The sequence below is a fragment of the Scylla paramamosain genome, chromosome 1 (genome assembly GCF_035594125.1).
Source record: "Scylla paramamosain isolate STU-SP2022 chromosome 1, ASM3559412v1, whole genome shotgun sequence".
Classification (NCBI taxonomy): Eukaryota; Metazoa; Arthropoda; class Malacostraca; order Decapoda; family Portunidae; genus Scylla; species Scylla paramamosain.
The window spans coordinates 31,954,082-31,979,629 of record NC_087151.1 but is presented as its reverse complement, the minus strand read 5'-3'; the positions used below and the strand labels follow the sequence as shown (position 1 = coordinate 31,979,629).

At 35.0% G+C, this 25,548-nt stretch overlaps 2 protein-coding genes across 13 annotated transcripts in view; one reads left to right on the top strand and one right to left on the bottom strand.

Moving 5' to 3' along the window:
- Positions 1-25,548, bottom strand: part of LOC135103914 (ATP-binding cassette sub-family C member 5-like) — a 106,949-nt gene that overhangs the window by 10,802 nt on the left and 70,599 nt on the right. For all 11 annotated transcript variants that reach the window (XM_064010848.1, XM_064010835.1, XM_064010834.1 and 8 more), the window contains 6 exons: positions 23,958-24,079; positions 22,719-22,915; positions 14,993-15,139; positions 13,401-13,530; positions 5,015-5,168; positions 2,508-2,636 (listed from right to left, as the gene is read on the bottom strand). In XM_064010848.1, the coding sequence (XP_063866918.1) occupies positions 2,508-2,636; positions 5,015-5,168; positions 13,401-13,530; positions 14,993-15,139; positions 22,719-22,915; positions 23,958-24,079 (879 nt within the window). The remainder of the gene's footprint in view (positions 1-2,507; positions 2,637-5,014; positions 5,169-13,400; positions 13,531-14,992; positions 15,140-22,718; positions 22,916-23,957; positions 24,080-25,548) is intronic.
- LOC135104010 (uncharacterized) lies at positions 15,842-21,041 on the top strand. 2 transcript variants are annotated; one of them, XM_064010876.1, is made up of 4 exons: positions 15,842-16,243; positions 16,479-16,693; positions 18,177-18,390; positions 19,985-21,041. In XM_064010876.1, exons 1-4 carry the CDS (start codon positions 16,079-16,081, stop codon positions 20,753-20,755), a joined length of 1,365 nt encoding a protein of 454 aa, XP_063866946.1. In that variant the 5' UTR covers positions 15,842-16,078; the 3' UTR covers positions 20,756-21,041. The 2 variants fall into 2 exon arrangements, with proteins under 2 accessions (XP_063866946.1, XP_063866953.1); XM_064010883.1 differs by having other exon boundaries at positions 15,954-16,247.

Sequence of the window (25,548 nt, the reverse complement as noted above, 5' to 3'; positions counted from 1 at the left end):
AAAAGTCTTAAATATCAAATAAGTGCTTGTCATCCATCTATTTGAAAGTTTATAGATGAACTAAAGAGAGAACAAAGTTTACAAGAATAGCCAATAGAAAAATTTTTTTTTTTTTTTTTTATGTTGGAGGGAAAAAAAAAAAAAAAAGGCCACTGAGATGCCATACCCAGAAAGGGGTTCAAAGCAGTAGTCAAAAACTGAAGAATAAGTGTCTTGAAACCTCCTTCTTGAAGGAATTCAAGTCATAGGAAGGTGGAAATACAGAAGCAGGCAGGCTTCCAGCAAGAAAGAAAGGTAGATGTTGACAGACAGAGCTGAAAGAGTTTGACTAAGCAAGGTGCAAGCACAGAGGCACAGTTTTGGAGAACAATAGGAGGAACCCCATCAGGTCCATAAGCCTTCCGAGGGTTTAGGCCAGCGAGGGCATGGAAAACATCATCACGAAGAATTTTAATAGGTAGCATGAAGTAGTCAGAGGATGGAGAAGAGGGAGGAACAAGCCCTGAATCGTCCAAGGTAGAGTTTGCAGCAAAAGTTTGAGCGAAGAGTTCAGCTTTAGAAATAGATGTGATAGCAGTGGTGCCATCCGGTTGAAATAAAGGAGGGAAAGAAGAAGAAGCAAAGTTATTGGAGATATTTTTGGCTAGGTGGGAGGAGTCAGTACAGTTGGAGGCAGAAAAAAGTACTGTGACTGCACAATGCAATATTGTACTAAACTATGATAAAACAAACAATGTAGAAGAATATTTAAGAAATGCTGCATACAATATTTCATACTAATAGAGTAAACAGTGGCAATAATACATTTTTATTTATTTTTTTTTAAGTATAAAGAACAACAAAAATAATAAAAATGTACCCGTTCTTATTTTAAACTATGACGAAACAAACGATGTAGAATATTTAAGAACTCCTGTATAATAGAAAAGTACCCATTCTTAATTTTAACTGTTCGGTTAACAATAATAAAGATGTGTTTTTTAATCTTATTTTTAGATAGGTATTCTTACTTAAACCACTATTTTCTAGCAAGCTGCCTTTTGAGCAATTGATAGTTCAAGAAATTATTTTTCGAGCAATTGATTTCGAGCAATTTACTGTTGAGCAACTGATTTCAAGAAACTTACCAGATACCTACATAAAACATGGACATTTTTGATGCTCTGTTCAATCCTATTAACCTGAAAGGCTTTATGTACTTTTGTTACAATAAATAAGTGCAATATAATAGGAAGTTCCTGATTACTGGGTGTCTAATGGGAAAAAGAATAGCAATGGCAGTGACAAAGATTTAATCCAATGTACTCCTAACCACCCACTTCTTTGTTCAGTAGATTTAATTCAAAATACAGGGTTTAACATGAGTTTCTGCAAATACTGAAAGAAGTGAAAGAACGTGTAATTCTAAGTAAAAAATGTTCTTTGTTTACCCGTCAGAGGAGTTGAAGATGTATGGGTGTCCTATGCATGTAGCTATGAGGTGATGGACTGACGGTTGCATTGTTGCAGCCTTGGAGGTGCTACTTGGTCAAATTACGAATGGTTTCATCTTATTTTTTGCAGGCTGTGGAATATTACAATATCTTATAACAAGACAAATGGTGTTAAAAAGCACGTAATTTACCAATAAACATTACACAACAACATTATTGCAGTGATTAAAAGTACTGCTGTAAAATGCTATGTGGCATCATTACTCAGCTGTTTTCAAGGCCACTCGGACTCACTCCCTCCTCCTTCCTTGCTTTGATGATGCCATGTAGCATTTTACAGCAGTACTTTTAATCACCACAATAATGTTGTTGTGTAATGCTTATCAATAAATTACACACTTTTTAATACCGTTTGTCTTGTTACAAGATACTGTAATATTCCACAGCCTGCAAAAAATAAGATTAAACCATTCGTAATTTGAGCAAGTGGCACCTCCGAGGCTGTGACAATGCAACTGTCTGTCCGTCACCTCATAGCTACTACACGTATAGTACACCCATACATTTTCAACTCCTCTGACAGGTAAACAAAGCCTTAAAATGCATATGTATATAGAACATTTTCTACTTAGAATTACACGTTCTTTCACCTCTTGAGTATTTGCAGAAACTCATGTTACACCCTGTCTATTAATCAATATGAAACAATTATATATAATTGAATAAAAATTTTATTAATTATCTTTACCTCTTTCATCAAAAACACTAAAAATCTTTTTTTTTTTTTCAAAGGGTTTGGTCCTGAAGATTACAAATAACAAACTATGGGTCTGTATTATTCAAACTCACCTGCAGAGTATGTGATTAGGTCATACACAACATTAAAGGACTTAAACATATAGCAAAATATATCATCAGTATTATGGATTTTTTTTTCTTTTTTTTCTTTTTCTAATAATGATGTACAACTCCAATCTCACAATGACTTATACACTACACTGGTTCTACATCAGAAATGCAAAAATCAGTCTGTCAAGGAAACTAGGTTGATTAATGCCATGTAAATCCACTTACTTTTTGGAGAACAGGGATTGTTTACCATATGCATGAATGGTGGCCAGTCCATTGACTGTTGTACTTATGTGACTGTACAATGGTGATCTTGATACATTTTCTAGCCTCTTAAAATCCCGGATTCCAACCCTGAGGGACAGAGACAATACCCAAAAAATGCATTACATTTCTATGATTATGCTGCCTACCTAAACCAAGTAATACAAAGATTATTATGCAAAATATATAAAATGCACTAATTCCACTGATGGACTGAGTACATTTTTCTCATCTATGTACTGTATTATTTTTGTTTTTAATACTTTTCATAATGGCAAAGCTTCTGGAAGGAAGCAATAATATCAGTCTGTCTACTTATCTACTTTTCTGTATCTGTCTCCTATACTGAATGCCAAGATGAGTACAAGAAATTTATTGCCACAAAAAAATTCCACTAAACTAATTGTGGCAGGTTTTAGACACTCTTTTTTTTTCCTTAAATTGCAATGGTTCTTCTATGCAGTAGCCCTGTGATGTTGTATGGGACTTCTATGCCCATCTGAGTTTCCCCTCTCATCTAAACAATGCATCTGTGAAAATTTAGTACTTTTATGAGATGGAAAGCTTTTCTAAGATCTGAACATTTAAAAATGGACAAAATTTACAGATTAAAAAATCATTAAACATTACAGAGATGACAAATAAGAAGAATAAAAGAAACTTGTAGGCATAGAAATATTTTTCAAAGCTTAAAGGATAAAATTTTTTGCTTCCATAAATTTCATTTTAATTGCATTTTTTGTGGTGGCCCTATGATGTTGGATGGGATGTTTTAGAACATAATACCTTTCTCATCTAAGAAAATAAATAAATAAAATACAAATTTTAAAAAATGCTCCGCAAATTTATTTATTTATTTATTTATTCATTTTATTGTTATCTTTTTTTTTTTTAAGGTCCAGCCCTGAACAAAATGAAAAACAATTTACAGGAATAAACAAGCTTTCAACATCACTAACTTAACTAAAAAGAAGAATAAAACAAATCCATGTCCATAAAAAATAATATTTAAACTAAATTTCCAGAAAATCCATCATTTGTTTTCAGCTATGACTGAGAATGTAAAGGAGTCAAAGAAAGCAACTGGCCACTACTGACACTATACCAAGGCTCTATCTATAATTACCAACCTATTAATCATCCAAACTATCCACATACCTTCAAAAAAAAAAAAGTGATAAATATGCACAAATGGACAGAGACTGAAAAATTTATACATGTACACAGGTGGGCAAACAGACACAGAGTAATGAAATTAGATTATTCAAGTTAACATCTCAAACACTACAGAGCAATGTGAAATCTGTAATTGTAAGTTTATGAATATCTTGGCAATTATGAGATCATAAGTAAACTGTGACTTTCTCATCAAATAGTATAAATACTGCAAGTCTGTGTATGGCAGGAGATCAGTCCTTATAAGCAATTAGTGTGGTAATCTCAACATTAGCAAGTTGAGGTCATAAACATTCATGCCGTTGTTATATTAAGTCAGTACTCACATCCAAGCCAAATTACAGCTGCATGCATTCTAAACACAGAAAAGCTTGAGTATTTCATGTGTTTATCAGTAGAACATTAGAAGGAAGCATACTAAATGATAATCCTTATGGAAGAAATAAAAAATCTCAGCAGCCCCACAAATGTTTTAAAAGAACAATAGCCATTGCAAAGCTAATTTCTCTAAAAAATATCCGACTTCTTCCATGATGCAAATCATCAACATAACCACAGCCATGGTGCGAGCCATCAATCAATAGTATTTCCCTCCTAGATTAGACTTACCTTTAGGATTAATGTTAAGTTTTTTCCCACCCCCTATGTACATTTTCAGTTTGTTAACTGCCTAAATAATAAACCGTTTATTATTATTATTATTATTATTATTATTATTATTATTATTATATAACCTGTGAAATGAAATACATATAGTTCACAGATGCTGAATTGAGAATGCACCAACAACTGACATATTGTGCAACTGCTTTTTCACAAAAATATAACATGGTGTCTAGAAAAGAAATTTAACAAATACATGAAGTGAGAAACGAAATCAAATGAATATTCTAAATATATATATATATATATATATATATATATATATATATATATATATATATATATATATATATATATATATATATATATATATATATATATATATATATATATATATATAAATAGCTAAGTACAAAATATCTTTTCATTGCGGTAGTTGCTTTTTTATTCAGTGAGAATGTCATTACCAAGGGAAGAGTTCCTCAGTCTCTACTCTCCTCCCTTTAGGTTACTTTTTAACAACATGCAGGGAACACTGAGATATCTATCTTTAGTGCCATGTCTTTGAGGCAATTGTGTATTAGTTACATATAGTACTTGATTTAAATCTAAGTCAAAATAAATAATGATGAAATAAATAATGAAAAAGTTTATTTATTAGTAACAAGAATTAACAGTAACAAACCTACCTGAAAACATTTCTGATGAACATCATAATGATTGCCAGTACAGCTAAGATTGGCAAAAAGTATGGAAAAACCAGACACACGAAGAGCAATGCACTGGCTATGAGGAATATGTTTTGGATGAACATCTCCAGTGTCATAGGAACTCGAACATCAACTGTAATCAAAATTATGTAGCAGCTATAGTTAACTGTATCAAATACTGAAAGACAATATATGAAGTACTGTGACACACTGATTTAAATAAGTTATCATCATCATCATCATCATCATTTTCAGCTCAAACTTTAGCAGCCCATATTCTCATATAAGAGACACCTAAAGTGAAAGCAGCCACTCACCATTAACTGAACATAGCAAAATTGCTATCAGCGAGAAATTCCTCACTTTAATACAAATACAGAAAAAATAAAAGCCCTAGGAAATCATAAGAAAGATTGACAGACTGTACATTCAACTTTACCAGATCCATAAATTTTAGAAACTAAATACCAAGAGAGGAGTTTAAAACAGTGTTGAAATACTAGTGACAGAATGGCTGCATGAGTCATCAATGATAGTAAATGCACATCACTGGTAGCTTTGCTTTTATCCATGATGAATAGTAACACCAATAATAAAGGTGCACTTACCCAGTTGTATTTAACTACTTGTATAAAAGAAACGAGTTACATATGTGTGGTCTTATTTCCATATCTATATTTGTCCAGTTGATGTGAACTCCTTGCTGTCATCATTGCTTTCATCTAGTCCATTATAAATATGTATTATTCTAAGGGGAGAACTATGCTCAATAGATTATTCAAAAATTCTCCTTTCCTGATTTTCTTTTGTGTCCTCTCAAATATCCAGGTTCTCTTGTTCTTGTAATCTATCTACCTATCTATCTATCTATACAATAAGAAGACAGATAAAGAACCATACGTGTATTTATCTAGTTGTATGGAACAACTAGGTAAATACAACTTGATAAATAAATACACACCTAAATACTCATACAATAGTAAAACTTGCAGTAGATCTTTTCCTTTCTTGTGATGTTCCTCACTTCAAAACAACTCTTTGGTAGTAATGAGGCTATAAATAATTACATCCTTTTATGAAAATGAAAATATTCATGCATCATACATCCTAACATGGTTGACAAAGTTCTATAGCGTAACTGCTAATTGGTTTGCAAGAGGGAAGCTGGGGAAAAATAATGGGATGACTATGATCCCTGGAATTCTAGATAAAAAGGGATTTATGCTGTGGTTATGTAAGCAAAGGCTGGTGCTTCACAGCTGGTTGGACTGAAACACCTCATCTTCCAAGAATTAAAGTTAGGAAATTATATAACTGTACCCTAATTCACCAAACATGGGGTCAAGTTCATGCCTCCACAGACTTCAAGACATTACTGATAAAGCTAGTCTTTTTTTTTGTCTGAAAAGACTGTTACTACTTCATGGACAAAAATCAGAGTGCAGCCCCCCCATATTTTCTGTGCTCTCTCTCTCTCTCTCTCTCTCTCTCTCTCTCTCTCTCTCTCTCTCTCTCTCTCTCTCTCTCTCTCTCTCTCTCTCTCTCTCTCTCTCTCTTAATTTCACTAACCTCTAATTTAAATTAAAAACCATGGCAATTTTGGGAACCTAATCCCCAAGGCTGGGGAGGGAATAATGCATAAGTACATACATGTATAAATTACACACACACACACACACACACACACACACACACACACATATATATATATATATATATATATATATATATATATATATATATATATATATATATATATATATATATATATATATATATATATATATATATATATATATATATATACGTGTGTGTGTGTGTGTGTGTGTGTGTGTGTGTGTGTGTGTGTGTGTGTGTAATTTATACATGTATGTACTTATGCATTATTCCATCCCCAGCCTTGGGGATTAGGTTCCCAAAATTGCCATGGTTTTTAAATTAGAGGTTAGTGAAAGGGAAAGGGAAGGGAGAGTGAAAGGAACAGTGGGAGGAAGGGAGATATGGTGAAAAAGAGTAGTACATGGGACAAGGAAATGGAAGAGAGAGAGAGAGAGAGAGAGAGAGAGAGAGAGAGAGAGAGAGAGAGAGAGAGAGAGAGAGAGAGAGAGAGAGAGAGAGAGAGAGAGAGAGAGAGAGAGAGAGAGAGAGAGAGAGAGAGAGAGAGAGAGAGAGAAGGAAGGAAGGGGGACTGGCGGAGTGGCATTGCTTGAATGGATGATTGTGTTTGAACTGGATGACTGTGTTTGAATTGGGGGACAAAATTTGTTTGCCAACTCAGTTTGAATTGGAAGTTGTTCAAATTGAATGGTGTTTGAATCACATGGTATGAATATATATATATATATATATATATATATATATATATATATATATATATATATATATATATATATATATATATATATATATATATATATATATATATATATATATATATATATATATATATATATATATATATATATATATATATATATATATATATATATATATATATATATATATATATATATATATATATATATATATATATATATATATATATATATATATATATATATATATGTCCCATGTACTACTCTTCTTCACCATACCTCCCTTCCTCCCACTGTTCCTTTCACTCTCCCTTCCTCCCATTGTTCCTTTCACTCTCCCTTCCTCTTTGGTCTGGTCTCAAACCTCCCTTCCTGGCACCTTCCCTTCCCCATATCTGTCAGAGATAAGAGAAAAGGGAGCGATACTCTCTCTCTCTCTCTCTCTCTCTCTCTCTCTCTCTCTCTCTCTCTCTCTCTCTCTCTCTCTCTCTCTCTCTCTCTCTCCCCATTCATTGTGTCATTTTCGTTTCATCCTTTCTCACTCTCATATAATTCCACTTTCATTCTTTATCAATCTCATTTTATTTAGTAATCCTCAGGATTGTTCTTACTTTCACACACACACACAGAGAGAGAGAGAGAGAGAGAGAGAGAGAGAGAGAGAGAGAGAGAGAGAGAGAGAGAGAGAGAGAGAGAGAGAGAGAGAGAGAGAGAGAGAGAGAGAGAGAGAGAGAGAGAGAGAGAGTTACATACAAAAGCAGGCCACAACAGACCTTACAGTCCTCATGAGGTGACCTGACCTAGGACTACTAAGGTGACAATAGTAGGAAGGTGAACACTTAGAGAGAGAGAGAGAGAGAGAGAGAGAGAGAGAGAGAGAGAGAGAGAGAGAGAGAGAGAGAGAGAGAGAGAGAGAGAGAGAGAGAGAGAGAGAGAGAGAGAGAGAGAGAGAGAGAGAGAGAGAGAGTGTGTGTGTGTGTGTGTGTGTGTGTGTGTGTGTGTGTGTGTGTGTGTGTGTGTGTGTGTGTGTGTGTGTGTGTGTGTGTGTGTGTGTGTGTGTGTGTGTGTGTGTGTGTGTGTGTGTGTGTGTTTGGGAGAACCATCGGCATCACTAGTGCAAAGTATAATATGATATTGATAAGTGCAAAAAAAAGTATACATGGAAGAAAAAAGTACTATGATAATTTACTTGCATTATTTTGGTAAGTATTGGTACACAATGCAAAAGGGGAAAACAAACTGTGGCAACACAGGTCAGTGTGATAAGAATACCCTTATTTTGGTAAGTATTGGTACACAATGAGAGAATGGAAAACAGAGTGGCAACACAGGTCAGAGTGATAAGAATACCCTATCTGCAAGGGTACTGGGTCAGTGGAAATGCAGCCTTACTCTGATTCGTGAGAGGATATCAGAAGCATTCCCCAATTCTAGTGACTCAGGCTGGTATATCTCCACCTGAAAGTCTTCATCCCAATCTTGGATCATATTCTTCAGATGAGGAAGGGAGCCTAAGTGAATCGACAGTGAAACTGATGAAAGCAGTAGTGATAATTTCACAAAGTGACAGTGAGCCAGAGTTTGAGCACGGACCGAGTGACAACAACAAACCGTGAGCATCAACATCTAATGTTACATTACGAAACAGGAAGAAACATAGAACTGTGCCTTGCGGGAGGAAGCAGGCGCGTACAACCACACTGGATATTTATACTTTTGAGTGGAGTGAAGGAAGTAATTATCTGCCACATCCAATGCAATTTCAAGGCACACTGGGAGTGAGAAGAAGAGGGAAAAAAAAAACTCACACACAAAAAAAAATTTAAAAAACATGCAGAGAGAGAGAGAGAGAGAGAGAGAGAGAGAGAGAGAGAGAGAGAGAGAGAGAGAGAGAGAGAGAGAGAGAGAGAGAGAGAGAGAGAGAGAGAGAGAGAGAGAGAGAGCGACAGAGAGAGAGAGACAGAGAGAGAGAGAGAGGGGAAGCAACAAATGAAACGAGCACCCTACATCAGACTAGTGGCAGCATGTGCTGATGTTCTCTACTCTTCCCCAGAGACATCGCTATACCAAACGTGTCTCTATTTTCCCAAGCTTTTGGAAAGCACACAAATTTTGAGGGCCTATTATTTCCTGTATTTATTTATATATCACTTTGAGTTGCTGTAATAAATCAAATTACATTTTTATCATTGATGACATACTATAAGACTTGTATTTTTGGTTCTAATGATAATGCCTATAATATCAAGCATAGTAAAAATGTCAACAATTAGGAATTCCCTTTGAAAGGGTTAAGACGTTCTCCGTATGATTTGTTTCTTAGGCTTGGTATCATTTTTGTTACTCTACACTGAACTCTTTCTAATTTATCAATGTCTTCCTGGTAGTAGGGGCACCATGCTTGAACGCAATATTCCAAAAGGGGGACAGACTAAAGAGTTATACAAAATGAGGATTGTATCCTTAAATTTATATTCAAAAGATCTGCCAATTAAGCCAATTACTTTATTTGCTTTCTTTACGATTTCTGAACAGTGTTGGTTAGGTTTTAAGCTACTTGATATTGTCACTCCTAAATCAATTTTGTTGTCAACACTTTTAAGTTGGGTACCATTTAAAATATACTCTGCTTTCTCATTTCTATACCCTATAGCACTTATCTGCACTAAAACTCATTTGCCAGGTTTGTCCCCACTCTATCAATTTATCTAGATTTTTCTGCATTTCTATTATTTGTTCGTTAGAGAATACAGAATTCACAATGTAGGGTGTCATCAGGAAACTTTGATATTATACTGGTAACACCCTTATCTATGTCGTTAATATAAACAAGGAAGAGAACAGGTCCTAAGACTGATCCCTGTGGTATCCCGCTGGTTATGTTAGTCCACTTGGATGCTTTCCCATTTATTACTACCCTTTGTTTACAGTTATTTAGCTAGTTTTCAACCCATCACAACATGTTACCTTGGATACCGTGTGATTTTAGTTTAATCAGTAAGCGTTTGTGGGGGACTTTGTCGAAGGCCTTTTGAAAATCAAAATACATTATATCTACCACTTTACTCTCGTCATACGGGTTCAGAATATCAGAGTAGTAGTCTAAGAGGTTCATCAAACAAGAGCGTTTGTTGCAGAAGCCATGTTGAGTATTTTTAAGTAAGTTGTTTCCTTCTAAGTGATTAACAAGTTTATCTCTTATTAGTGTTTCAAGCATTTTGCATATGACTGAGGTTAAGCTAATTGGCCGGTAATTACATGGTAAAGATTTACTGCCTTTTTTGAAAATCAGAGTTACGTTAGCGACTTCCATTCATACTGGACTGCAAGGATTTGTTGAACAATAGGGTCATTGGTTTAAAGAGAGAGAGAGAGAGAGAGAGAGAGAGAGAGAGAGAGAGAGAGAGAGAGAGAGAGAGAGAGAGAGAGAGAGAGAGAGAGAGAGAGAGAGAGAGAGAGAGAGAGAGAGAGATTTTTAGTTCAAAATAAAGTGTGTATACAACAACTGTTTTCAAGATTGAAGACAACAGGAAGTTTTGATGGCTCATCATTTTGAGGTTGGTGTTTAGTTACAATGATATTTTGCATAAAATTTTAGGGTCATTGCTTTTGTATCTGATGTGTAGGATAAAACACTTTTTGGTCTTTTTAAGGTGATTCAAATGTTGTTTTATATGCCAAAATATATAGTAATTCATGTTTTCTTTTGCTGTATTTTTTCTATAATTCAGGTTATTTTCAATCAATTCTATGTTTAGGACACAACATAAACCCCTAAAATTTAAAAAAAAATAGGGGGATTTTGGGACCTGGAACAGATTTTTTTTTTTTTTTAATAATTTGAATGGGATAAATTGCTTCTCAATTTGAACATTCCCAATTCAAATACCCCAAAAGAACTAATTAAGTTCAAATCACAAAGTACCACTATATATATATATATATATATATATATATATATATATATATATATATATATATATATATATATATATATATATATATATATATACATAGTGGAGGAAAAAAAGGCTGGCTGGGTAGAAGGCTAGCCAGCCTTTGTTTTTTATTTGGCACCATCTATTTTTCACTTAAGAAAAAATATCCTACGGGTAATTGACTATATAGTAACCTTACCCCATCACTCACTCATCAGTTGCAATAGAAATCGTGTCTCAGTATCAATCAAGAAAGCCCTGAGGATGTATTGTTTGACTGTGGCCATCCTCCCACGTGCCTGGCAATTATTCATGTCTGCCTTCCGTTATCGTGTGTGACATTCATAACTCATGAGTGGGAACCCCCTTGATCATGATACTAGGGTCAGTGTGATTCAGTGTCACAAATTAGGCCTTCAAACGAAGGATAAAGAAACCGGTGTGAATGAAAGAAGTGTTCATCACTTGGTTGCTGTGAGTGAACCATCTCCAGTGGTTGTGTACCTACTCCCGGTAAGAGTACTGGGAGACCAACGAAAATTAATGAAACTTCACTCAGAGTTCTGAAGTGGTGCATGGGTGCCACTCCCATTCTTATGACATGGAAACTTAAGGAGGAAAACCCCTAGCTACTTGGTGATGTGACAGTTAAGACTGTGTCTGGCGCGCTTCACAAGGGAATCAATTACAAAAAAGTGGCGGTATGTCGAAAACCTGCTTTAAATGAACACCAAAGGAAAACTTGTAAGGCATTTGCTAAGAAATATTTGAAGCGGCCATTAGAAAAGTGGCGGTGTCCTTTGGACTGACAAGTCTTTATTCATAGTGAGTGACACAAAGGGAAAGAGGGCATGTGTGAGGAAGGGTGTCAACAGGGATGACCCCTAGTATTGTGCCTTCACAGTAAAACACCCTCCATCCCTTATGGTATGGGGTGCTTTCGAGTATGGGGGTAAGGGGCCATTAGTGGTGCTTCAGAAGAATGTCATGGTAAACCAGCAAGTTTATCTTAACATCTTGGAAGAACACATGGGAGAGTGTTTTGCTAATAGTGGTGCTGAGATTCTCCAGCATGACGAGGCCCCAGCACACAGAGCACACTCCATCAAAAACTGGCTTCAGGATAATGAGGTTCAGTATATTCTCAACTGGCCAAGCAACAGTCTAGACCTCAATCCTATAGATAACTTGTGGAATATTTTGAAAGAGGAGCTGAGTGAAAGAGAAACCTCTACGGTGGAGAAATTAGAGGATGAGTTGTGTGCTGCCTGGGAAATGATTCCCAGGCACATCTGGCTGACTCAGTTCCAACACGTCTAAGCAAGATGAGGAAGACTGGTCTTTCCTCAAATAAGTAGCCAGATGTTTGCAAGTATTACATGATTTTATTGTTATGTTATTCTTAACTTTGTGAACCATCTGGGGGATTGGGGAGGCAGCAAAAGTTAGCGCGGTTATTATGAAGGTAAGAAATGGTGACCCGGCCAGCCTTTTTTTCCTCCACTGTATAATGCTGCTGCTTCTAATACTATGAGGAAGAGAATAGCTCTCTCTCTGTACATGCAAAATGCACCTAGTCATATTCATAATAAAAGCACAGAAAAGGAACATGCTAACAGGGACCTCACTACAAGACACAAGAATTTTGACATACAATGAAAATTCAGGTTACAATGTTCATATATTAGACAAAATAAATGCATAATGTTATGTACAGCTGTAAATGGATATTAATAAATATAATTCTACTTAATGACCTGTAGTGTCTAATATGCTACTACCTTAAGCACTCCAAGCTCCAACATACCACTCCTAGTTATGTAATAGTCTCACATTTAATAAACACTAAATTCTTTTTCCAAATTAAATTAACAAAATTCATTTGACTTTTGAAAGAAACTTCTTCTCAAACCCAAGATTTTGCTGATTAAATTATGTATTTATATAACAGATAAATATGCTTCATAAATACACAATAGCTTTGAAATTAATGATAAAAAGTTTTTGGAGGGATCCTCCAATATCTTTTATCAACAAAAATAAAGAAATTCTTAATAGTGATGTCTAGAAGTAATGAATGCAGCAGAAATACAAGTGACCAAGAAGTATTACCTTCATCCATATCTCGAGAGAAGATATTAATTATTCTCCCTGAAGGAGTTGTGTCAAAAAAGCTCATGGGGCTGTGAAACACCTTCATAAAGACTTGGTCATGCATCTGACTGGAAGCCCTTAGGGTAGTCTGGAAACAGGCACAAAGAAAAGTTATTGATAAATTCAGTGAGCAAATATTGCAGGACAACAGATCACTCCACATGGAGATACTGATAGTAATAGTGATTCCAGCAGATAAGAAATAATTTTTACTATATTCAAGCAAACAACAGACACCAAGAACTGGGAACTTTGAGAGCTAAGCTTGATGTCAATGGATGCAGTATCAGCCATTACTTCAAACACATTCCATACTTGCAATTCACCATGAATAGGACGTGACAGTTCTATCTGTATTCTTTGTGATAATAAGCTTTTATACTTGTGTCCCCACAAGTTAAAATAAATACTTAAACAGATGGAAGAATACATTATTCTGGGTAGAAAATTTACACATATGCTGTTCAGGATTCAGTGGAAGCTTTATCATCCCCCCTTGGTGGGACCCAAGGAGCATTATAATACAAAGTGTTTCATGTAAAAGATTGATTCCAAAATTCTAAAATCTGTGAAACATTATTCAATATAAGAAAAGGACCTAATGAGAGTAGCTTGATTTTAACCAACTTTGGAACTTTTATTGAAAAGCTACATATCTGGAAGTGTTCATAAAGTTTATGAATACTTTCTGAAGATGAACTTCCCATGTACTTTGATATTTGGTGGATTCTAAAGATACACATGGTACTGGTTGTTCCAAGGCCCAAGCAAAAGTGGAGGAGGAAGTGGAGACAAGGTCAGATTGGAGGGAAAAAAAAAAGATAACAAAAAAATAAGAATGAACAAGCCTGGACAGAAAATCTTCACTACCAATACCTTCTTTTCAAATAACTTTTGAAGAGATGCAGATCTTTAGAACAATGCATGATAGCCAAAACCCCTGGACCCATGCCATGTGTAACAGTATGTAAAATTGAAAAGAAAATACATGTGTGGACAGAAGAAATTAATTTTCAGTCAGGAAAACCTCTCACCTGTCCTTGCCTCCTTCCCTTCCTTATATCCACCAGGACCGATGAACAATGACCATGGTGCATAATTCTTAAGAATTCACCTAATGGCAGAAGCGAGTAATGAGTATATGTATAGAGAACATTAAATTTGTTTGTTCTTCCACCTTTTCAAGCATTTACTTTAACTTAAGGAATAAGTTCTGTACAGGCTAAGCAAATCTCTCACACTTTTGCAAATTATAATAATCAAAGTCAATGTTGCCACTGTCCCAATGGTCACATTCAATCAAGATTCAAACTGCATAAAACCTAAAGTAGAATGGACAAAATGCTGTAATGATTTGCACTTCCCTTCCCTACAAAATTAATTGGTGTCTCATTTCATGCTTCTATGCTTGCACAGGACTAAAATGAAGTATTGAAACTATTAAATGATTGTGTCCACTTAATCTGATTATAGCAAATTTGTATCTAATTAGTGTACATGAAAAGCTGCATAAATAACAAGGATTAAAAGGACAAATTAACAATGATTACCTTCATGAAGGAAAATCCTCTGATGAGTGAAGTAGCAAGAATAACCAAAATGAAGCTTCCATACACGGTCTGGTAGTAATGGCGGTCAGGATTATCAGCTATACTGTCACTAACTATGGTCTCATTTCCTAAAGTCAAAGTGGTGTTCTGAAAATTCATTAAAGAATTAAATATTATAGTGTGTGTGTGTGTGTGTGTGTGTGTGTGTGTGTGTGTGTGTGTGTGTGTGTGTGTGTGTGTGTGTGTGTGTGTGTGTGTGTGTGTACTGACAGATCCCCATGATTTACTTGTTGCCATCAAAATGACATGCACCTCTGTTACAACAAACTTAAGATATTTGTATACATTCTTCTCTCTACATACTGAATATATTTCATGAAACTGTTGTGACTGACCCTAATGCAGCAGCATGTCTACATTCACAGCAGTTTCTCCAGTTCCAAAACTACCTCTGTGATTCCAGTAACTCCTCACACATTAGTCCTACTTGAAGCAGTTGCTGCTTTAAAAGGGTAACTGCAGTAAAGAGTAGAAGCATTAGTTACTAACTGGCATTTACACCCCTCCACAGCTATTCTTTTTAAGCTGTAGTTCATTTATGTCTTAGGCCACTTCCCTCACTCTAAAGTGACCTCTTTAAATAGAACACTTGCTCCCCATGTCTATTATATTCTTTAAAATTCCATGATTACAAGCCATCTGCAATCAACCACCAATAAACAACTATGGCAAGTCTTTTTATATATATACTCTCTCTCTTTCTCTCTTTCTCTCTCTCTCTCTCTCTCTCTCTCTCTCTCTCTCTCTCTCTCTCTCTCTCTCTTATCAGATACATTATGGTGCAGATAAGATACCACAGAAAATAACTCATTTCTGGCATCAATGAAGGATTTCTTTGTTAATTCTCCTGAAAGTTTTTAAAATGCACCAAGAGACCTTGCATTAAGCAGTGGCTTGAAAACAGTGAAATCTTTCATGTGCTACAGTTCAAATTTACATGGAGATTAATCTCCAAACTCTCAAATACCAGACAAATATTTCCAGGAAAAATTATGTAGTTTTTTTTTTTTTTTCAACAGCAACCAAATGTGTTTGAAACATTTATCACAAATGCAAGTGTTTCTTCTAACTTTAATTACCATTTTATGGATTGTGCAAAGCTCCAGCTATGTGGTTGCTGAATTCTGTGCAGAAGACTTGACTACGGAAGAAGAAATTGCATTTACATGCTCTTGTCATTCCAAGAATGAAGTACGTAAGTAAAATAGCACATATAAAAATGCATAAAACATAAAAAGAAAGAAACTCAAGAGAATTTACAGATTAATATACAATATACTAATAATGATCGAATTAAGTAAAACAGACACCTGTATAAATAAATACAGTAACATGATATTAATTGCTGCCCTTCTAAAATGCATCATTAGTAAAATGAACCACACATATCTTGGAATGTATGCGAGATCTTAATATCATTCTTCAGACAATCATTATTCAAGACCTCAGGATAAGCAGTGGTAACAAGCACCTCACACTTCCTGTCAACACAACAAGGCTGCAGGTTGGCCAGTGTCAGGCAGTCCATCTCAGTGGCCCAACTCTCATCTCCCTTTCCAACATTCACATTCTACAGCTACATGAAACTGATGTGCTTCATGTATCATATAATTTTTTTCTACAATATGAGACTCAACTTCAGTAAGTATAAAACAACTTATTATGGGTATTATGGTACACTTTAACATACCTCATGAATATAAATATTTTTCAGGCATCTGGCCTTTTGAAACAGGCAAAGTGGCACATTACAAAATTCAAAATGCTCAGAAACAATTTGTAACTCCAAGGAAGAAAGAATTATCAATATTAAGTTGCAAAATTTGCAGTTACAATGGAACTTAAAAAATTATTAAATTTAAAAAGCTAAATATTTCAACAATCTCCCTTTTTTTTTTTGTTCTTTATGTAGGAGGGACACCAGCCAAGGGCAACAAAAAGTCCACTGAGATGCCAGTCCCCAAATAGGGTCCAAAGCAGTAGTAAAAAATAGAAGGATAAGTGTCTTGAAACCTCCTTCTTGAAGGAATTCAAGTCATAGGAAGGTGGAAATACAGAAGCAGGCAGGGAGTTCCAGAGTTTACCAGAAAAAGGAATGAATGATTGAGAATGCTGGTTAACTCTTGCATTAGAGAGGTGGACAGAATAGGGGTGAGAGAAAGAAGAGAGTCTTGTGTAGCAAGGCTGCAGGAGGAGGGGAGACATAAAGTCAGCAAGATCAGAAGAGCAGTTAGCATGAAAATAGCAGTAGAGGATAGCTAGAGATGCAACACTATGGCAATGAGAAGGAGACTGAAGACAGTCAGTTAGAGGAGAGGAGTTGATGAAATGAAAAGGTTCTGATTCCACCCTCTGTAAAAGAGCAGTATGAGTGAAACCCACAAGACATGTGAAGCATACTCCATACATGGATGGATAAGGCTCATGTACATACAGATTTAGCAGCTTAAATAAGCTTAAATAAGCTTAAATAAGCAGCTGTGAGGAAGCCTTAAAAAAAAAAAAAAAAAAAAACTCTTCTATAGTGGCTGATGCATATTGGTTGGCCACTTTAACTCTATCAGTGTTTGTGAGGAACTGTAAAGTCTCTAGAATACCTCTTAGTGTCCTATAATATTACACCTAATATGTAAAAAATCATAAAATCATAGAGTTTCAAAAAGTCTCATACAGCATCTTACAAACCTACATATGTTTGCAAGTCTTTGCAAGTACTCACAAGGACTTATGATACTTGATAAATATTGATTTATGACGCTAATGATAATTCTAAGTACGGGTGCAGAACTCAGTGTTTGTAAACAAGATGGAGTATTTCTAAAATAAATCAATAACTATTTAATAACATCCTAGTAGATTGTGTTAATATTATATATTATTAGATTTAGTTATGAAATATGTTGTATAATTGATTAAAAATGCTAAGGTATGCACCACACCTTGCATACTGTTACACTGGCACAGAGTTCTGTTGATGAAATATCATGATGTGACAGTTGGTGTGGCAAATATTTAATCTACCAAGGCTTTTAAAATCAAGGAAGCCAACAAATTGGTGGTGCATCTATATAGGTAGAATCAACCATAATATCACATGTGCTAATAATCTTGAGAATCTTTTCAGGACACTCCAGCTGTCTTCCTCTGGGTTTGCCCCAATGCAGGATGCTCTCATCATTCATGCACACAAACTAACCCACATCCTCTTTGACAATATTACCTGGGACAGAGAACTCAATCTCTTGCTACAGACAGATGAGAATCAGCTCCAAGAGGTTTTAGCTATAACCAACAGCAAAATAAAAACACTGGGTGAAATTAACATTGCATCACGACATGTGAGTACTTTTTATCTAGACATAAATAAAAATTTGTCACTGTGATAAAACAATAATGTTGAACATAACTAACATATCTAAAATTAAGATGGTAATTTCCCACTTCATTCCTCAAAGCATCCCTCATCTTGTTAGAAACTGTTTGCTATCTCCACCTGCACTATAGTTTTACTATGCATAATTGTAGCCAAGTGACCATATAATATCATTAGGTGTTTTCAACTTTCACCAGACAGTAGGCCTATGCTTTGAAGGACAATGAATATGGAGTTAATATTCATATGTATCATAGGAGTAAATTTCAATGGCTACAGGATGACAAATACATCAATTTCTAGAAAAGAATATAACAAAATATTAGAAATTAAAACAAAATTAATTTTGACTTAGTTCAGCGGACATCCTTGTTAAACATACACACTATTGAATGAAATTTGCTCCAAAACATGCCTCACTATCCCACATGAACACACATGTAGCAATGCCTCTCAGACAGGGCAATTCTGATTCTTGACTTTATCATAGTTGTATATAGTTGCAAAATAGAGAAACAGTATTTTTTCACACCAAAGTTAGTCTCCATATTCCTTTTACTATGTAAAAGGCTGTGCTATATAATTGTGTTTTCATGAAACAGAACATCTGGTAGCAGGAATCTGAATTCTAATAACTGATGTCTTGTTAGGTAATATGTTATTCTTGAAACATCATGGTCTTCTTCACATCACTGTATCTTTAATCACATACATGTATGTGTATTGCTCTTTCAGTGGCAAATAATTCAACACAGTTATACTATATTACAAGAACAGATCAATCATAAACCTGAAGTATCCATTTATAAATTACTTCCTTGATATTTCTTAGAGAATAATTTTCTTCTGTGAGAAGCATGATGGGCACATAACAAAAAGATTTCCTTAAATCCTATTTGAATATGGTTTTTCACTGCTAAGTTTGTGGATAGGTGATTGACCTCATCATGACAACATGTCAGCTCACAGAACATTTGAAATACAAGTTTTTAAACCTATGCCAATACAAGTGTCACTCCCCATTCCTCTTTTCACTGAATCTGGCTTACTATGACCCCAATTTTAAAGTAAATTGATCTGAAGTCAGCTTCACAAATACACAGCACAGCATAGAAACTTCACTTATAATTTGTAACACAGTACCAATACATGACAGCATCCAGTAATTCTGATAATAGGAAGGTAATCTAAATCTAGTCAAGTCAGAACTAGATTACTTTTGAAGCATTTCCAAGTAATGGACATTTAACTGTCAGTTTTCTAGTATTTGTGTGATTTCTTGATCCACCCAAGGTCTTGTACAAGATGACCATTGTATGTAAAAGATCTTCAAACAATAGACCATGACCCAAACAGAACCTAAATATGAAAGTCCACCTGAGAAGATGATGACATGTACACTTCCATTTCATTATGAAAATTGATGATGTAATTAGTGACAATGATGATGATGATGATGATGATGATGATGATGATGATGATGATGATGATGATGATGATGATGATGGTAATGATGATGATGCTGATGTGATCATTTCATGATTTCTTTTTCTTTTCAGGTTAAAAAATTTGTGCTACAAAGCAATGTGATTGGCAAGGTTCTCACCAGTGCACTCATCCAAGATTCCCAAGAAACAGTGATTGAAAACAACAGTATTGACAGTCTTGAGTTTCTCTCATTTGACTTCAGCACTCATAACTTTACATTTAAAGGAAACACCATCAAGTCATTGGCAATACACAGTTTGGTCATAAATGAAGCCAATACAATAACAATTCTCAACAACATATTTTATCACATTGAACGATATGGACTAGCCTGGTTACATTTATCCCCAGAGCAGGGATATCTTCTCTTCTCAGGAAATCATTTTTATGCACACGAAGAAGGAAGTCTGATTCTTCTTAACTTTATGCCATTAAATTATAAGTTGGAAATTGAGAACAATGTACTGCACACAGTGACTTGCAACTGTAGCACAATGATGTTATTAAATTCCATGACAATCGATAGTACCATGAGGGAGCCACAAGTTGTATATGAACTGTTTGAGAATTCAACATTCTGCTCCGACATGAAAAACAACACCCAAAGGCTGAACACCATCTGTGGTAAAAATTTCATGGACAAGGAACTTGTAATACTATTTCTTATAATAGTAGGAGTTATTGCAGGTCTGTTTTCAGTCCTACTACTGAAAGTCAAGAAGAACATGAAAACTCGCAATGTAGCTCTTGGCACAGAAGAAACAGAAATCATGTTAAAATCTCCAGTAAAAAAGAAAGGAGTGTCAAATGGTGTTTCTAATTATGCTTTTGTGGAATTTTAAAACCAAATACTAACAGCTGTGGGCTCGAGTAATGGAAAAGCAAGCATCAATAACTGCTAACTCAAAACTTGACTTTGCTGATGCTTAACTGATAAATTTTCAATTAAAAAATTTAATCTAATTATCAGTCATTTTTTTTTATTATATGAAGTAAATTTTTTTTAGTTGAAAAATTCTAATATGTACCTTAGAAATAGAGCTTCCCAAAAAAGGCATAACATGGCAAGATCAGAAGATGGCCAAGGTGTACATGAAGACATTAAATTAAACATTAGTTTATATTCAACATACAGTTTACTTCCACCACCTGAAATTACAACCAGGTTTTTTTTAGTTTTGATCTGCTGTATCAGTTAGAATTCAAGATACACTGTTAATCAACTCTACTGATAGTGAATATATACATATTGTCCTCTTTGTAAAAAGATTTGAAGACCACACATTTGTATGACCTTGCATGTTCTTAATTGCAACTAAACAAAATGACAGCAGAAGACTAAGAAAATCCTCCCAACTTGAATTTTCTGTTTACTGTTGATGAAGAAACTTCCACTTTCACGAATATGAAAGAAAAAGAGCACAGTGAAAAAATATAAACAAATTGAGCACCTTGCAACAGAAGACAAAGCACGATATGTCATATGATGCTTGGTCATATGATGATAAACGAAAGAAATTAAAGAAAGATTAAAAGAAAACAGGCCCAAAGCAGAAAGTGAAATGCAGAGGTGATGACAAGGAAGCCTTGAGTCACAGAGGGTATAGAATCCAGGAGGATAAAAGGCATATATGAGACAAAGTGAGTTTGAGCAATGTGGTATATGTAGCCAAGACAGGATCGAACACTGCTGAGCTCTGGGACTTCAATTAATATGAAGTGGTTAGGGTAAACCAATGCTGGGTGTGTAGAAGAGTCTGGTGGGCACAGATGTCAAACCAAATAAAATATATTGATATCTAACAGAAAATTGCATCAATGAAAATGTATGTGTGCACAATGTAGTAGTATATATGAATATCTATACATGTTATATCAGGCTATAGAAAAATGTTCACCTTGTAAAAATCTTTCAAAACAAGGAGTTATCTTGTATACCCAAGATAAATCTAATCTAAAAGCAAGTAATCAACATTAAATCAAGCACTGTAACTTCAAACTCATCCAGTAAGCTGCCAATTGAAGACTGGCTCCAATGTTATTATTTTGTTTTCATTGACACTCATTGGCAGCATCAACAGCAAGTTCAGACACTTTATGCACACTGACTCATTCTTTCCCACAGATGCTACATTAAGCTATGAAGAGGGCAAACCTAAAAATATATTAGTCAGTAGCAAGTATATATTGTATGTACACTTTCAAGGGATATATCACTATTTTTTCATCAGTCAGTACTGCAACAAGTCAGACAAATGCTGGTCTTAAATGAAGATTATTTCTCAAGCCACCTAAACTGGTTTGAATTATCTGCTGGTTAGTATAGAGAGCACTAGAAACCAAGTTAGCAACCCCATTTTCAGACCATCAGGCAGGCATGGGCTACTCTTCCTCACATTACAGAAAAGCAGACATGTTCCATTAACAATACACACTTAGTTTTGTCTTTGGAGGCAAGTTATCACAATATTATTTCCTGTGATATAGCAGATCTACATGATCACACTTCCATAGATGAAAGGAAGGGGACAAGAGTAATATATTATTTGTCTCTTATAGGTACCCAGTCTATGATCAGATCTATGACAAATGCCTCTGTTGGATGTTGCACATTAAGGTTTTGTGTGTTAAATTTTATTATGATCCTTTAATGTGATATGTCATTGCTGGTAAGTCCAGTGTTCTAGGAACTTGGCATATAAAACTGAAACCTAGAAAGATATCAATATATATATAACACGGATTTTGATAAATGTGTACAAATCAGACAAGAAGTGAGAATACACAAAGCACAATCCCACTTACCCCACTTCCAGCTGACAACCACATAGACAACCACCATGAACTGAATGCTGTAGATCCAACATTAAGAAGGAATGTAGAGATCACCAGAGTGCAGACTATGTAGCCACCACATGCAATTATGTAAGAATGGTAAGTGGACCATGGTATATCTCCTTTGTCCAGTTTCTCTTCAGAAATTAGTTGTCCTATACCTTTTCCTGTAAAAGAAATTGATTGTTAAAGAAATTAAAAGTAAGTTTTGCTATGAATAGAAAAGCAAAGGCAGTATCATGACCAATGAGGCCGAGTTACCTCTGATCATAGCCATGACCATGGTGTTCAGGAGTGCAGTAGTAAAACATATGTCATTATTATATGTGTGAGTTAAGTCCTGCCCTACCTTTGTCAAGTGACCTCTTCAGTACATCATCTTAAATAAGGAACATATCCCAATTATCAGATGAAAATTTTCAAATTGGATTTTTTTCACTTTTTAACTAAGATCTGTACCTGTACAAAAAATTCATATTTTTTTGTAGATAAAAATTTTCCTCTATGATATGATTATTTTCTATGCACCACTCCTAAGAACTAAAAAGAATATTTCATACATGTACAATGGTTCTTTGATCTTTAAAGTGTAGAAAGTTTCTATTCTAGGTGGATGCATTCAAATGTAATATATCACTATTCTCTAGCTTTTCTTTTTGTTGTCATTACTTCTTTGCATATCTTTCAAAGAACTCTAGTGTTTCTTATAATTTTTTCAATACTGACAGTGGTTGCAAGCTCTGATGATTTGATGCCACGTGTCTCCCCAATAATGAAAGCTGCACTAGCTTGGCCAATTCTCAGCAATCCATTTTAGGATAGAAAAAACATGAGAGATCTCCATGTTGGCTTTGAGAAAGGAGGAAAGAGAAGGGAGGAGATCCTCAGGGTGGCATAAATACATAAACATGAATGGAGTGGTTGAAGAAGTAAAGCAGAGTTGTAAAAACTTTTATAAAAGGAAGCATAATTACATAATTTTAGCTACTTTCATGTTCCAGAAATTCTTTCTTAGATATAATTTACATGAAAAATTGCTCAATAGTTTTTGCAAGTTTGGTTTTTTCTGTGTATAGATAGATTGCAGTTTTTTTTTTTTTCCAGGAGTGTACCAAATATTTGCTGAAATTTGTCATTAGTAGTGATCTGTGTCCCTTAGCCTCTGTAAATATGGAGGAAGCAGTGTAATGAAAATCTATCACAACTCACCTTCAGCTAAACTTTCTTGTATTATATCATCCATGAGTTTATCAGGAATACTATTTCTTTCACTCCCAGTTGACATTGTTGAGTCCTGACGTCTACGTACAGCTGGAGGAGAGAGCTCATCTCTGCAAAGAGTTCAGTTTGAAAACAATGAAAAAATACAGACTTATTCATTTAACTTTTTTTTATTATTATTATTATTCCAACTGGCTATTTCCAAACATGTGAGATGGCATCTGAGTAACACAGAGCTTGCATTGTAAAGGATTATAGTCATGTCTATAAAAGTAATTCTGAAAATCACTATGGTCTGACCATTTTGAATTGAATGTTTAGGCACTGTCCTGTCTGGGGATTCCCTGGCCTGCGGCTCTGCCACACTTATACCAAGACACACCTCATGTCAGGTATTTCCTACATCAAAATTAAATGTTGTAGTATATATGCACTGTGATGCTCTAAAAAAGGCAAGTTAGTATAATATATGTTTTTTATGATACTGTATTTGCATTGCTTTTTTTTTTTGCAAACACCACAATACTTGGCAACATTTCCTCCAGGTGTTGTCACGTCTCCATGGCTGACCAAGTGAGATCACACGGTCAGAGTGACCATGTCAATCCATGGTCACTTCCTCTTACCCCATCAGCCAGGATAGAAGCTACCTCTGCCGCTCTCTCTCTCGTCACCACAGCCGAGAAAAAAGCTTACTTATTCAGCAAATAAGTATTTTTGGGAAGAAAAGGCTAATAGGGGATCATTACTTGACTCCTCAAGAACTGTTGCTTGAACAGCAAAAGCCACCAACATACGTTGACTTTTTTTTACCTCAATGGTGGTGTGGAAAAAGGTCATAACTAAAGAATAAAAATATAACATCATAGTTTAAGGGAAATATCATATCTTAAAGGAAACCTATCACATTTTAAAAGAAATTCACAATGGAGAGAGAGAGAGAGAGAGAGAGAGAGAGAGAGAGAGAGGTGGTGTGTGGGAAGCAGGGTTATTAGTGAGACATAGGCTCTAATCTGATAATTGCCCAGTACAAGGTTTGGCAGCGCCACAGGCCGGGGAATCCCCAGAAAGAACAACACTCAAATGCTCAATTCAAAATGGTCAGACCATAAGTACATATGAATTTCCTATTTTAACCAATATAGAAAACTATTCACTCTTGCAACAGCTTATTAGCAGCACTGATGAAATTTGAAAAACATCTGATCAAGAGCCATTACATCTGAATATTGCCAAAAAAGTAGTAATAAGATTACTAGGCATTTGGCAGTCAGCAACCATCTATACAGTGTAACATTCCATCATATTTCATCCCCTAGCCTTTGGATGAGGCTTATCCTTACTAACTACAATGAATACACATAATCTCCAATACTTAATGTAAAGACGTATTTCTATCATGTACAAATTTTTCTTAAGCAAGGTTTTCAGAGAATGTAACCCTCAAATATAACAAGACCTTTATGTAGTTGTATTTCACCTAAATTATCCATACATTTTGTCTGAGAATGAAATTTCAGATTTTTTCATCATGAACAGATCACACTGGTTAAAAAAATTATAATTTTTACCAATTCAA